The sequence below is a fragment of the Delphinus delphis genome, chromosome X, assembly GCF_949987515.2.
Source record: "Delphinus delphis chromosome X, mDelDel1.2, whole genome shotgun sequence".
Lineage (NCBI taxonomy): Eukaryota > Metazoa > Chordata > Mammalia > Artiodactyla > Delphinidae > Delphinus > Delphinus delphis.
In genome coordinates this window covers 98,738,541-98,753,721 of record NC_082704.1, presented here as the reverse complement: position 1 = coordinate 98,753,721, position 15,181 = coordinate 98,738,541, and the positions used below count along the sequence as shown (strand labels likewise).

Genomic DNA, 15,181 nt, shown 5'->3' with positions numbered 1-15,181 from the left:
ATTTAGTTTAATTTAGTTTATCTAATAGTTTAATTTAGACAATTTGCCTAAATTGTCACTAAAATTGCTTGGTGCTAGTAAAAATTACTTTCATTTTTTTAAAAGAAAGAAATGGGAGAAGGAACAGTAAACAACTTTGCATTGTATTCTAGTATCTTAGAGCCATCCATGTATGGAATGAGGAATACAGATATTTTTCAAATTCATCCAGGTGTTTTTTAAGTCATAGAATACACATATTCATTAGGGAATTTGCATTGCAAGTATCAAATAAACTTCAAGAAGTGCTTTATTGCCTCTGCCTTAACAACTGCATATTGTTTTCTGACCTGCATTGAGAAGTGGCCAATTCAGTGGTACTTTGTCCTTCCCTATTCTTTGTTGTGAGCCCAATTAATTGTATTTCTCTGTATTATTTAATTCTTATTTAAGGCAACTTTTCTTTCAAACTTCACTCTTGATAATTCTTCTCAAATCTGGCTAGTCATCAAAATCACACAGATGGAAGGGTTACAGGAACTTTAGTCTATATGTTATTCCCTCTGACTACCTTTGAATTTCTAATTTAGTAGAATTTGATTGAGCCTGAGAACTGTAGTTTGAAAAGTTCCTCTAGGTTCTGATGATTATTCAGGTTTAGAACTCTGGCCTTGACCTTTACCTGAGCATGAATTGTTTTAAGGCAGTCCGATTTCCTAATGTGCCCTATGTCTCAGAATCATTCCCAGAGTGGACCATTAACTTTATTACATCCATCCACTGCTCTTTAGAGCTGAGTGATCTCTTTATTCCAGAGATGAAGCTCATTTTCAACACCTGAACAATTAAACCAAGCAGGGATAACAGTGGTTCTCCTTCAAGGCCACAGTTCTCTGCTGGATTAGAATGAGCACTTTCTAGGAAATCATGCCAAACTTTTGATGGCATATAAAGGGTGTTGCTATATTCCCCAATATACTACCTCTTTTTTCCTCCTGGACCACATTTTAGATGGAACAGACATTCCCTGTGGGACCAGTTTGAAAGACACTAAGCCATTCTGCATGGCTGTGGTAACCATTGGCTGTAACTTAATTTTCAGCTGTTTCTGACTTAGGAGAAATGCAACAACCCTACACGTGAGGGCCTACCAACTGAGAGCTGGTTGATCCTCTCCCACTCCAAACAACTGCAGCACAGTGGATTTCACCTACAGATGATAAGATACCACTGAGGGGAGCAGATAGAGGAGGAAGCTAGAAACAGTTTATGTCTATTTCATCCAGCTTAATATCTCACAAGAGCATTCAGTGGCAGACAACCCTGGTCTCTAACAAGGAATTAAGTGTAATATACCACTTTGCCAGTATTTATCTGTTCCCCATGCCTGTATCAACACACATGAGTCTTCTTTCTGCACTCCCAGGATACTGCTCAGTAAGTTTGGCAAGTAAAAGCAAAAGCAGCTGTTTTCTACATCTTGTTCCTGCTGTTTAAGGTGTGCATCGCAGCCAAATGAATCATATCACAGCCAAAGACCCCGGCAGGAGTTCCTTGCTACAAATCTGTATCCTTTTCTATCTCATCTACTTGAAGAACAAAAGATTTGCAAGCCTTGTAATAATCTTCAGACACAATAGTGCAGCTATTTACTGAGCTATACCTGAGGTATTTTTTAGTAAAGTGTGGATAAGTAGTGTGGCAGGAAGCCATAAACACACTCTGTCTTGCACTTTGACTTCTCCAGAACCATGGCAATCATCTGAAGTATTTGTGGTCAATAAGTATTGTTAATCGTCATGCATATGGAAAGGATGAAAAAGGATCAGTCATCCCAGACATCCCAGGAGAGAGAGGTATTTTTCCAGTTTCTCAGATACCACATCTAGTTGGCACCAATCTGAGTATAATTTAACCCTACTGGTGATTGACCTTAGAGGTCAACAGAGTCTAGAGCATTTTATTTCAAGGGAAGCTGTACACTGGCTTCAGACTATGATGGGCCTACATCACAGTAAAAGAGATCCAGCAGAGATCACTAATGTACATCAGAAAAGCATCATCTCTGGTTATTGAGGCTATATTTGAGACTACTGCCTGAAGACTGAAAACTGTTTTACTCATAGCCAAACCTTGTAGCCATCCTTAGCTGCTCTGTAAATGGGGCTGTGAAGGATGTACTTCCCACACGTCATGTGAAGTCCCGTAGACCAGAAACTCTGTGCAGGCTTTATCCTGAAAGTCTGAATTCCTGAGTGGAGAGTTCGACTAACCCCAAGAGGTCTTCCACTCTGAGGTTGCTGTCACCTGACTGTGTCCAAGGGAAATCACAGCCCTTATCTGAGGAATACCAAGTTGCCAGTTCATTTACATGACAGTAACACGTTGATACAACTTGATACAACTGCCAGTCTATCTGCAGTTGGTCTCAGTAGGTTCTCCCTCAGCATTGGCGTAATTACCTCCCCACCTCAGCTTGGAAGCACAACCTGCAGTTTTTCTAATTGGGACACCTTGCCTCCCCCTACCTATGCATGCATTAGGGGAGAGTTGCTGCATTTGTAGCTTTCTGGGACAACAGAAGCAATTGCCAGAAATCAACTAAGTTTTTCAGTGGCTACATTCCTACTTTTGTAGGATTGCCACTCATTGCTTCATTCTACAACTTGATTTTACTGCAAGATTTGGATTTTTACTCTTATATACACTCTATGTTAGCGGTCCCCATCGTTTTTGGCACCAGGGACCAGTTTCATGGAAGACACTTTTTCCGGGGCAGAGGTGGGGATATGGTTCAGGCAGTTACGTGAGCGATGGGGAGCGGCAGATGAAGCTTTGCTCGCTCACCTACTGCTCACCTCCTGCTTTGTGGCCCGGTTCCTAACAGGCTGTGGGTCTGCAGCCCGGGGGTTGGGGACACTTGCTCTATATGTTACTTAAACTTGTGGTCTTAATCCTGACCCAGCTTATCCCTAGACTCTGATTCTGTCTCATTCTGTATCAGGAGAAATTTTCTATGATAGTTCAATTATTTACAAATTATTATCTATAAATTATTAATTGCCTAAAGTCTAGAGCAGTATTATGAGCCCATGTACAATCAGAGAGTACCTTGGCATTGGTTCAGAGAAGCTTTACTGACCAGGGGGGCTTCTGAAGTTACCTTGAAAAGACTGGGGTTAGATGAACTCTGTAAATTCCTGCTAGATTTACTGTATTATACTTCCATCGCTTTCTTTTTGAAGCTGAAACAATACATCAGTTTGCTCCTGTCAGGGCAGAAGACCAATTTCATTTGTCTACCCATGAAGATGAATGGATGCAGCAAAAATCCAGAAATGTCTTAGATATATAACTGTACAGCTCATTGACCATTCTATCAGTGCTTGACTTGAAAGTCATGGCTATCTGATGTCAACTTCCATTGATAACGTTATTCCTAAACATTACTTTCAAGTATGCTTCCCTCAGAGGTCACAGAAGAACTTCGGTGACCTGCAAAGACCTAAAACAGATGAAGTTCCAATTAACCATGACACCAGTGGTTTTAACGTTTATAATCTTTTCCTGTAAAGGAAATTATAGGGAGCTCCATGCACATGGTTTGGGGGTTTTCCTGACCAGTGGGGTTAAACCAAGTGACATTAACAAAAATAAATCTAGAGGCCCTTGTAAATAATGTAATATTCTTTTATATTTAAAAACTCTGTTGAGAGTCCACCTGCCAATGCAGGGGACACGGGTTCGTGCTCCGGTCCAGGAAGATCCCACATGCCGCGGAGCGGCTGGGCCCGTGAGCCATGGCCGCTGAGCCTGCGCTTCTGGAGCCTGTGCTCCGCAACGGGAGAGGCCACAACAGTAAGAGGTCCGCATACCGCAAAAAAAAAAAAAAAAAAAAACGACTGTATACAAACACATGTGCACATCTATGTAATTATTTATAGCCTCTCAAGCACATTAACAACTATGCCACAAAAAGCAATTGTGCCAGAACGCCTTATGAGTTAAACCTAAAGTGGTTAAAGCAACAGTTTTTATTTATTTGGTCTTTCTTGTCCAAGGAACACTGTGTAGGCCCTTGTTTCTTTAGGAAAAAGTAGGACATACTAACTTGAAAACAAGAAAAAGCAACAAAGTGAAGCTTTTGATGGTTGCTGGGACTGTGAGTAGTTGTAAATTCTCCTCCCTGCTGTAAATTATCTTCTCCCTCTCCTTTTCTTTTAATCTCCATTTAATTCCCTTTTCAAAATATTAGCTTGATTCTTCTTGAAAAATATTTCCTCAGCCTGCTAAAAGCACCCCTAACCACGCAGAAATGTTATACGCAACTTTGTGGAGATCTATTATTTTTCTTCTACGATACAGAATCTTGAGAAATGAAATGCTCATCTCTCATCAACCCCAAAGAAGTCCAAGTCTACGGTGAGGCCCAGGGTGTTCCTTACATTTCACCTTCTTTGAGGATGTTCTCCTGCCAGTTCGGAACAACTAAAAGTTGGGAGCACCGGTTTCTGAGGCAAATAGAACATTCCTAGGTTTTAAAATAATTTCTGACATTTTCATGGCATCCTTCCTTAAAGACCTTCAAATTATGCTTCAGAAATTTTAATTGTTCACTGAAATTATCTGTTAGTAAGCAAAGTGTTGCATTTGATAGTAGCAGTAGTCCACACATGGAACATCAGTAGATGGATATAAAATGTGTACTTTGCTGGCCTTTGTATAAGACAAAGACATTGACATATCTATTTTAAGTCTTCTAATCATGCTGTTCTACTATAATTCTCAGTGTTTCAAATGTAGTTCCTAGGCCCTTCATTATCTGTGTCTTCATGCCTTCCATAAACCATTTCCTGTCTTGCACCAAACCACATTCTCGCTGTTCCTCATAGCCATCTTTTTCCTCTTCCTCTACTTCAGTTTATCAAGTGCTGAATTCATGGACTGTGTCAGTAGTTTGCTGCGTAGTTTGAACCAGATAGGACACAAACATGAAATGGTTTTGCTTCAAGCAGATGGTTTATTCATCTTTTTATTCATCTTTCTTACTGGCATCCTGAGTATATTCCATTCCTTTCTGGTCTCTGTGACATGAACAAAGTTAAGTTTAGTTCAGCTTAAAATTTCAATCTCATATTCAGTTTAGTGTTGTCTCCAGTTTAAGCCCAAGTGAACTGCCCTGGTAGGGAAGAATGATCAGTTTCCAGCATCTTCCCTTACCCCACCTGGGTGTCATTATTCTACATTGGCCTGGGAAGTAGGAATGAAGGAAAGTGAGCAAATGTCTCCTCTTAAGTAGCATTTTGTGGTGTTCATGTATTATATGTAATAAGGACACAAACATTTGCTTTCTTTGGGGTGCAAGTGTGGGCTCTTAAGAGGTCTTACAGAAGCTCTTCTGTTTTCCCATTTTTTTTAACAAGAAAAACATGCTCTGTAATGTCTTCAATTGTCTTTATCCTGGAGTATTCTTGCTCCATATGCACTGCTCCTGTTGGACAGTTCAAACATAGCTGCCTCCTTCAGTGTCCAGTTGACCTACGGAAATGTTTTTGCCACACCAAGCATTGGGAAGTACAAGATGCCTCTTCTCTTTACTATGCCGTCATTCCAGATCCTTTTTTAAGCCCTCAGTAGTCATAGAAAGCACATAAAGCATTCAGCTGCATAAGCAGAGTCCAAGTTGGTTAATTAGGAGTCATCCTATCTACTTTGTACTCCCAGACTCTATAAATGATGGTCTTAGAGTGCCCCTCATTTGCTTGGGGCAGAAGGGTTGAAGTACCGCTGTTTATACCTCCTTGGGGAGTGAACAGAAAAAACCATCACACTGTCTCCCTGGGCCACGGATTCACTGTGACTATGATTCTCTCCTAAATTTTCAGAGAGGTTTAGAATAAGTGAGACTGGTGGAGTAATGATGGAAAGGCCAGTTTTCTACCTCTTTTGTAAACCCTTTTGAGATAAGTCTTATTTCCATCTCTTAGAATGAGAGAAACTTAGTACTTACTGTTTACAGTTGAAGACTATAGTGAGAATTCTAAAGTAACAGAGTCCAACGTGTTCATGACCATAATAGTGGAGCTTCAGAATAGCTCATAAATTAGACAGGAGGAAACAGCTAATCAAAAGTGTTCTCAAACCCAGCAACGTGATTCAGTCAAATTGAGTATTCTTTTTCTTTTTAATTGAAGTATAGTTGATTTACAGTGTTGTGTTAGTTTCTGCTGTACAGCGAAGTGATTCAGTTATGCATATATATACATATATTATTTTTCATATTCTTTTCCATTATGGTTTATCACAAGATATTGAATATAGTTCCCTGTGCTATACAGTAGGACCTTGTTGTTTATCTATTTTACATATAGTAGTTCACATCTGCTAATCCCAAGCTCCTAATTTATCCCTTCCCCACCCCTTTTCCCCTTTGGTTACCAAAAGTTTGTTTTCTATGTCTGTGATTCTGTTTCTGTTTCATAAATAAGTTCATCTGTGTCATATTTAGATTCTACATATAAGTGATATCATATGATATTTGTCTTTCTGGTTTACTTCACTGAGTATGATAATCTCTGGGTACATCCATGTTGCTGTAAATGGCACAAATTGAGTATTCTTATTACTTGGTACTTGAGCAAATTACAACCTCTTCTTGGATGACAAAGAAAAACTGAAAGGAAATAGTTGCATTAAGTGCCTGGCCCACTGAACTTCAAATTCCAGATAATAGAACTTCTGGATCAGGACAGTCTGTGCAGTGCAGTGTGGCTGTAAATAATGCAGATTAGTGGCCTCTCTTGGGTCTCCATGTTAGCTCCTGAAGAGCCAGGGGAGTTGGATTCGGTTTTAGCACATCTCTTATAGGACTTCCACCCCCAGCCACTGTCCATGGGAAAATAGTTAATCCTTATTGTTTTACCTTGGGCAAGGTAGCAGCATTCAAAGTGGCAATTAATGCTGTCCCCCAAGCAGAAATTTCAAGGATGTATAGTTGTTTTCCTTTATATGCATCAGAATTTGGGACATAGCGTTTTTTTGCTTTTGTTTTTGTTTTTTTAGTTCATCTACTACAAAAATCACTCAAAGAAATGAGGTTTAATTTTAACATTGGCTAAAATGTTTCAGTACTTAGGGAAAAGAAAACAGAACAATGCTGGAGATCAAAACATTTGACATATCCAGCTCTCATTGACACGTACTTATAAACAAAAAGATAAGTAAAATAAATAAGTGTATCATTTACTAAAAGATGATCATAACCCATATTATGATACTTTTGTAAAATCAGTCATCTGACATCCATTCTTCTTTCTTTATTTCCTAGAAATATTAATAACATTTTTAAAACTCCTAGGTAATTTTTCTCAACTAAGAGCCTGAAGTTTTCTTCGTAAATTGAAACAGAACAGGCAAGAATCTATAATTTTTGAGAAAATCCCTACTCCAGACTTCGGAGAAGTCAAATGTCTCTCAAAATCCCAGCCCACTAAAAAGAATCCCTTTTTTGCCTTAGGGCCAAGGGTCAATTTTTCAATGTTAGGCCTGAATCTATCGAGTAATTTGAAAAGAAAACCTGAGAGCACCCTGATGCCTGGCACATAGTTAGGCATTTGGAAATTACAATATGGTGTGATACATACTGAGACAGAAATAAAAGAGCAAGAGAGAACACCGGGTTTTAGGGACAGCCGCCTGGAGAGGGAGATGTCCACATTTCCAAGGTAAGACTCAAAGGATAAATGTAAATTAGCCAATAAAAGGAAGTTGGGCATGGGATTGTTCTAGGAAAAGGGAACAGCATGTTTAGCACCAAGTGTAAAGAGGAACATAATATATGCTGGGAAATGAAAAATAAATTTCTCTATAGCACCAGCAAGTAGTAGAAGATACCACAGGGACTGTGAAAGGACTTAGAGCCATATTGAGTACGGCTTTTATCCTAAGGAAAATAAGGAATCACTAGAAGATTAAAGCAGATAATTATTGTTATTTTAGGAAGAATATACTGTAGCTTCTTTGTAGATGAGTAGTGGCAGGGCAGGATTCCAGCCAAGAGTCCTGTACCATGTTTGAGGCAAGAGATGCTAATGACCTCAAGTAGAGTAATGGTGGTGGTGGGGAGAGGGAGAAAAGGACGGAATGAAGAAATATTAGGAGGTAGAAGAAAGGATTGGTGATCGATGGACTCACTAATTGCAAAATGGTGAAGGATATGATAGAAGAAGAGGAAATATCCAAAATTATGGCTAATAAAGGCCATAATTGTAAATCACTGAGATAGGAAAAAAGATACAGAGAAAGAGAAAAAGCAAGTTGGGGAGGTGGGACAGTGGGTCCATATTTCGTTCTGTTGTTGTTTTGATGGCTGTGGGACACCCAAATGGAATAGTCACTTACGACAGTATATATGCAAATGTAGAGATCAAAGAGGGAAATCTGGACTGGAGATGCAGAGTTGAGAGTTGTGAGCATATGAAGTGTAATTGTAGCTAAGGGTATGGATAGAATGAGAAGAAAGAAAAGCCTAGGACAGAATCCTGAAGGTTTATGGTGTAGGTGGAAATACTGAGAATACCTACCTTGCTCCTGCAGCATCGTAGGTCTTCCAGCTCCTTTTCGTTTGGTCCAGATGCTTTTAGCCTTGTTCTCACTTGAGTAACGCTGTGTTCCAAGTTGGCTTCATTAAAGGACATTGACATCTCCACTATATTTTAAACTTAAGAGCCAACATTTATGTTCTTCATATAATATCTAATATTATTTATATAATATAAAAAGCAGGGTTCTTTTCAAAACCCTAATCATGGTCTGTGGGAAGGATAGTTCTTTTGTACCAGATAATCATGCCTACACATTGTATAATGAGGAAAAATCCTTGATTATGATGCATAACTTAAGAAATTCTCAATAAGTTGTCTGTCCCATTCCTTTTATAACTACTCTTTTAAAGGTGAGCAGATCCTTCAAGGGAGACTCTGCAATCTGTTCAGCATGCTATTTATACTTAAAAAGTGTTAAATTATCCTAATCATGCTTATAGTAACAATCAAGATTAATTGCAGCTATATTAGGGTTACTTATTATTTGTTCTACTTCAGCAGTAACACAAATCCAATTGCACAAGCAATTTCCATAATCCAAATTGTGAAAGAAAGTAGAGGCAAAAAAAAGGCCATGCATAACTGGTTGAAATAGAATTTAAAATAAATCCTTAACCAAATGGTTATCTAAAATTCTGTTTTTGAAAAGGAGCTGATTCTGAGCGGATTGTATATGTGTCTCACTGGTAGAAGTGGATTATCTATCTTGAATTGGATTGTGATGACGATGACCCTATTCTAAGTAAACCAAATCTCTTGAACTATATAATGAGATCAGGAGGAACATTCGGCCTGAGAACAACAGATTGCAATGACGGAGATGATTTCACTAATGTTTTTCCCAGCCTCTTTCCTTGATGTACCTAATACTGTGCTTTTGTCCTGCAGAGATTCCTGATCCTGCAGTTCTGTGTGCTAATAATTCTTTTTTCTTATTCTGATTTTCATTTTTATAAGTAGAGCTGAATGAGTGGCAGGAAGCTGCGAAATCTATCTTATAAAAAGGTGATGGGGGTAGAATCTAGAATCTTCATTTGCCTTGCAGAAGGATTGCAGAAAAACTATCACCAGTAAATATTGAACTGATTCATTCCTGTTTCTTCTTTGTTTAGGCCGTGAGGAGGCAAAAGTTGCTTGAACAGAGTATCCAGTCTGCCCAGGAGATTGAAAAATCCTTACACTTAATTCAGGAGTCCCTCTCATCCATTGACAAGCAGCTGGCAGCTTATATTGCTGACAAAGTGGACGCAGCTCAAATGCCTCAGGAAGCCCAGGCAAGTAGAACCTGGAATGAGCTTCTTTTCTTTTGTTTTTATTATCCGAACAAGACATTAGTAACTTTCTAACTTAAAATTTATTCATCTAGTTGTGCAAAGGGTTATTTGATCAACTGATTGGACTATTTGGAGGTAAGGGGAAAAAGGATCTCCATATTAGTACTCTAAGATTTATTTTTGAACGTACATAATGGAGGAATTTGAAATAGAGACACTTAAAAGACCAGGGCAGTATCACGCTGAAGTCTGCTGTTTATCAATATTTTCAAACTATACTTGAGCTAGAGGGAAACCGTAGGAATGTCAAGTTTAAAGAAAATACTTTTGGTGGTAGTATTAAAAATGCAGCATCAAATATTTTATTATCAACTCATCTTTATCTTGGAATTAGAATTCATATGACCTATATTCTACATTTAATGTGTTGCAAGTAGTTAATAACAAGAAATTAGAGATATAAATTTGCATTTTATTACTAATACTAATATGTCTATACTCATATTTACTCACATACCTATACATTCAACACTTTTCAATCTGAATTATGAAATGTGTTAAACTAATTTTTCTAGAATGAGAGTTAAAATAGGAATGAAAATAAATCTAAGTCAGCTTTATACCAAGTAAATTTAGTCTATATCTAAATTAACTTTCACCTTGGGAAGTAATGCTGTATTTCTATTTTTAAATAACATTTACATGTATGTAAAATATCATAAGAATTATTTAAATGTCTTTAGGATTTTCTGATAGTAAGGTACTATCAGATAGCTACTATATCTACAGTAACTATAGATAGCTACTTTTCACATCTTATGTACATAGTATGAACCCAATACCCAAGGATAACTCAGATCGATACAATATAATGCGAGGAGCATTAGAAGGTTATCTGTCCATCCCCGAGGCCCTCTCCCCACTAATTTTCCCTACATTTCTGGTTGCACCTGCATTTTCAAGATGATTCTTGACTTTGAATTCCCCAAATGGTAATATGTAATATTGGAAAATGCAAGCCACCCAAAAGCTCTTGAAACATTCTTCTCCAAGATTTTATTTTAAGATGACAGCGAAGTGAATTGTTTTCTAGAACAGAGTTATCAAGTACTCAGATTTACTTTAAGGACTGGCTTTCCTGAAGCTCAATTTGAATCTCCTTTGGAAGAAACAAGTAGAGGATAAAGAGGTTGTCTGTGAAGTAAGCACTTAAGCACAGTGTGTCAGACAAAGAACCTACTAAGAATACCATCAAAGGATGTTTTTCTAAGTATATATAAGGGGGGTAAATTTAAGCCTATGTATAAATGAAAATTTATACCCAATGTGTTTCTGTAAATTTGCAGAAGAGTTCATTGCTAATTAAAAGGTTAATGGGCTTAGCTTTCCCTTTTCAGAAATCGAGTACTTGTTTTAATACATCACCGAGAAGCAGGACAAAGTGAATGGCATGACCATATTTGGCCATCTTAAATCTGTGCTCAGATTTCCTGTCACATATTGGCCACATAGATTTGTGGATGTTTGACTCCACCGTGTGGTGCACTGGTAGTTTTACTACTAAATTTAAATCTGTTAAAAAGAGTCTCCCTTTTTCTGCCTTTCAAGATAGTTTGAGATTCTCAGGTATAAACAAATTCCAGCATTAAGGAAATGTGTGCAATGTGTAAAACATATTGACAGGTATACTCTTATTATATGTAAAAGTAGATGTAGAGCAAGGCACTTCCTTGCATTCTATTTGCATTTAGGACTGTAGGGCAGCAATGAGCTGCCTCTGCATGTTCATTGACCAGCTATCTGTCATAATGAGCAAATTGAGCCTTCTGATTCTAGATCAGATTAAACATATTTTACTTTTTTATTTAGTGTCATGAACTTACAGGAATAAAGTTTAACCTTTTAGACAATAAAACTACATACTGCTAGAATATCAGAGCATACGTTGATTCGAGTATTTTATTTCAAAAAAATAATTCTTAACCAAACCAAATTCTTAAATCATATGACTACAGCATCAAAATGCCAGCATATTTAAAGAGAGGTTTTTATTAAAGTACAGAATTAAGATGACATCTTATTGATTCAAATAGAGTAAAGCAAATAGAGAAAGCTCTTCTAGATATAGAAATTTTATCTTCTGGATATACAAATCAAAAATTTAAGCCATATTTCAAAAATAGTATGACTAAATATAAAAAACCCTATGAGTGTTTCTTCGAAACAACTTTACAGAATAAAATCATCAAATTGATAACTGCGGAGAAGCACATGGCATGAATAGAGTTGTTTACTTTATTTTCCTAAAGAACATTGTGAAATACAGAGATTTAGTTTTATCACCTAAGGTCTGGAAGCAAAATTCCAAGTACCCAGCTTTGCACCCCAGGCCAGTCAAGTCAGAATCTCTAGGTGGACTCAGTCATCAGAATTTTTCGGAACTCCTCCCCACCCTGAGTTATTCTAATATGTAGCTAAGGTTGAGAACTTTCGAGAGTTCATTACTGGTAATGGCTGAGTAGCCGCAGTCTCTTTTTTTCACATCACACTTCTCACCACTATTTGACATTCTCACCTATGGCGGTGACAAGATTTCAATGGGAGGAAGTTGGGGTGGAAGTCAGACTTTGGTGACTTTCCTATATTGATTGTTTGCTTACTCTTATGGGAAATGAGTGAAAGTAGAAAATGTAGCTGAGAACTCCTACATGAACGAATTAATTTAGACAAGTAGAATTTTCAGTATGGATGTTTGAAGATGAACTTGGCTTAGTTTTCTTATTTTCTTCTTTTTTTCCCCTAATTCCACATATGTTAATGTGCCAGTTACCTTGTATGTATCTCTAAATCATTGTAGGAGCCGTGATAACTGTGTCTAAATAGCCATGTAAATGTCTGTAATTCCTAAGACTACATAGATACTTCAATCTGTATTTTTTTTCCCTTTTCCAGTAATCTCATATTTTGAATCTCCAGTATGTAAGAACAGTCTAACATGGCTACCTGTTGAAATGCTCCACATCATTATGTGTTGATGATGCACATTTTATAGAGGAGAGTATGACCCCAATACTCATATTACCACTAGAAGCAGTGGGGTTGCTTAACAGTGATTGTAATAGCTAAATTGTTCTAGTTCTTTTGTCTGGCAGGTTCCTGATCCCATATTTTGCAGCCTCATATCCCACAGAGTAGATTTATGTTCATGAGTAGAGGGGGAAAAAAGGAACAATTTAGGAAACAAACAAATTACCATCAAAGGAGAGGATCTCATAATCATCATCGAAAAGGTCTCCTGTATTTTGCTTATCAAGCTAGGACTTTTGGGCATTCCAGGTTCACTACAGACCAGATTTCTTCCTTCCATCTCTTTTTCCATCCCAGTGAATATCAATAAAGAGAAATGAGTATCAATAAACAGAAAGGAGGGATCTTCTTTTTACTAAAGAAAGCTGTTAATTTAAGATGATTGCATTAGCTGCGCATCAAAATAATTCATAACTGAGGTCTTCCTGTATTTAAGCTAAATCTTCTAACTCACTTTAAATATATTTGGCCATATTTAAATGTAAACATTACAAATTCTCAAAATCAGTGCTTAAAAAATAAAGACCTAAATGCAGATTTTGGTCTATCAGATTAAGTTTATGATTTCATTATGGAATAAGAAAGACTTTTATAGTGGAAATAGGCACATTTGATTGCCAAACGACTCAAAACAGTCTAACTTTACAGCCTACCTCACTGATTTATGAATTAGACAGTATAAACTTACATAGGGAAATTCATTCTGGATTTATGTAATAATGAAATAATTTAATCACAGAACAAGAAAATGGAGAGCTATTATAGATATTTGGGCTCCGATGTTAAACTCCACATAACCATAACAAATAATTTCCTTTCTTTTACCCAGTAATATAGATATAATGGTAAACACAATGCAATGAATTTTAAATCTGTTCTAACACTGAAATGCTGCCTCTGTGTACTACTATATAGAACTGATCACTCCCCAATATAAAATGACTATTATTGTGATTTTGACGTTTGTTTAATCGTGTGGGAAATAATCACAAGCAAGAGTTGCAGAAGATGTGAAAGATTATATTTTTTTCATGTTCCACATTTTTTTTAAAATGTTGGGGGTAGGAGTTTATTAATTTATTAATTTATTTTTGCTGTGCTGGGTCTTCGTTTCTGTGCAAGGGCTGTGTCAAGCGGGGGCCACTCACTATCACGGCCTCTCTTGTTGCGGAGCACAGGCTCCAGGCGCGCAGGCTCAGTAGTTGTGGCTCACGGGCCTAGTTGCTCTGCGACATGTGGGATCCTCCCAGACCAGGTCTCGAACCCGTGTCCCCTGCATTAGCAGGCAGATTCTCAACCACTGCGCCACCAGGGAAGCCCCTCCACATGTTTTAAAAGTACAAAGTATCCAAGATCCTCGAGTACATTTTCTTCTTTTAATTTTAGAATATGTGTTGTATGTGGCCATTTCCCCTTCTTGCGGATGTAATATCAAAATTACTGTTTAAAAATGACTCGTCTAACGGTGTTAAATTTCTCCATTCGTAGTCTTAACCTCACATCTTCTAATATTTTTCTTTCTGAAATATTTTAGTTATTTTTTTCCCTCGGAGTCATTTTCTTTATTTGATGTGAGAAAAGCTTCAATAATTATTTGATACAAAGTTTCCTTTTTTCCATTAAATACTTTAGGCAGTTACGGCTTAATTTTGCTTGCCATTTTCTGTCATTAATTTGATATATGAGAATGGTCTGGTGAGGTAAATCATGATAAAAAGCCCTGCTCTCTGCTCAGTTAATTGTAAAATGCTATATTGGAAATGTCATTAATGTTTGATTGATTTTTAGTTTTCTAATTTGCCCTTTACCATCTCTAATGGAAAAAATGGTTATATTCATTTCCACCGTTGTTTCCTACTTTCAATATGTAGTGCTAGTTGTGAACATAATTACTGTATTGTCAAATGTCTTTTTTTGGTAAGGGCATGACGATATAATTAGCTTTATGTTATTTCACTTTTATGGAAAACATCTAGTGATCCTGAGAAATATTGGATTGAGAGCTCCTTTTAGAGCATACATGGGTATTCTAAATCAGCAGCACTCATTTGCTACTTCCTTTCATTTTGTTTCTTTTACAAATTACTGATTTTATATGAAGCTGACAGTTTCACAAGATCAGTTGTTTATTTTCTTCAAACACTTATCATCCGTATGCTAGTAGATGTATATTTTAGGTGAATATAGAACTCAAGTAGTACAGTCTTTAGATCTTTAGCAGACCTTAGAAATCCGGTA

The 15,181-nt window shown here is 37.2% G+C and overlaps 1 protein-coding gene across 3 annotated transcripts in view; it reads left to right on the top strand.

Annotated features, from left to right (window-relative positions):
• The window catches only part of DMD (dystrophin), a 2,124,682-nt gene that overhangs the window by 788,720 nt on the left and 1,320,781 nt on the right, over positions 1-15,181 (top strand). For all 3 annotated transcript variants that reach the window (XM_060001925.1, XM_060001919.1, XM_060001920.1), the window contains one exon: positions 9,695-9,856. In XM_060001925.1, the coding sequence (XP_059857908.1) occupies positions 9,695-9,856 (162 nt within the window). The remainder of the gene's footprint in view (positions 1-9,694; positions 9,857-15,181) is intronic.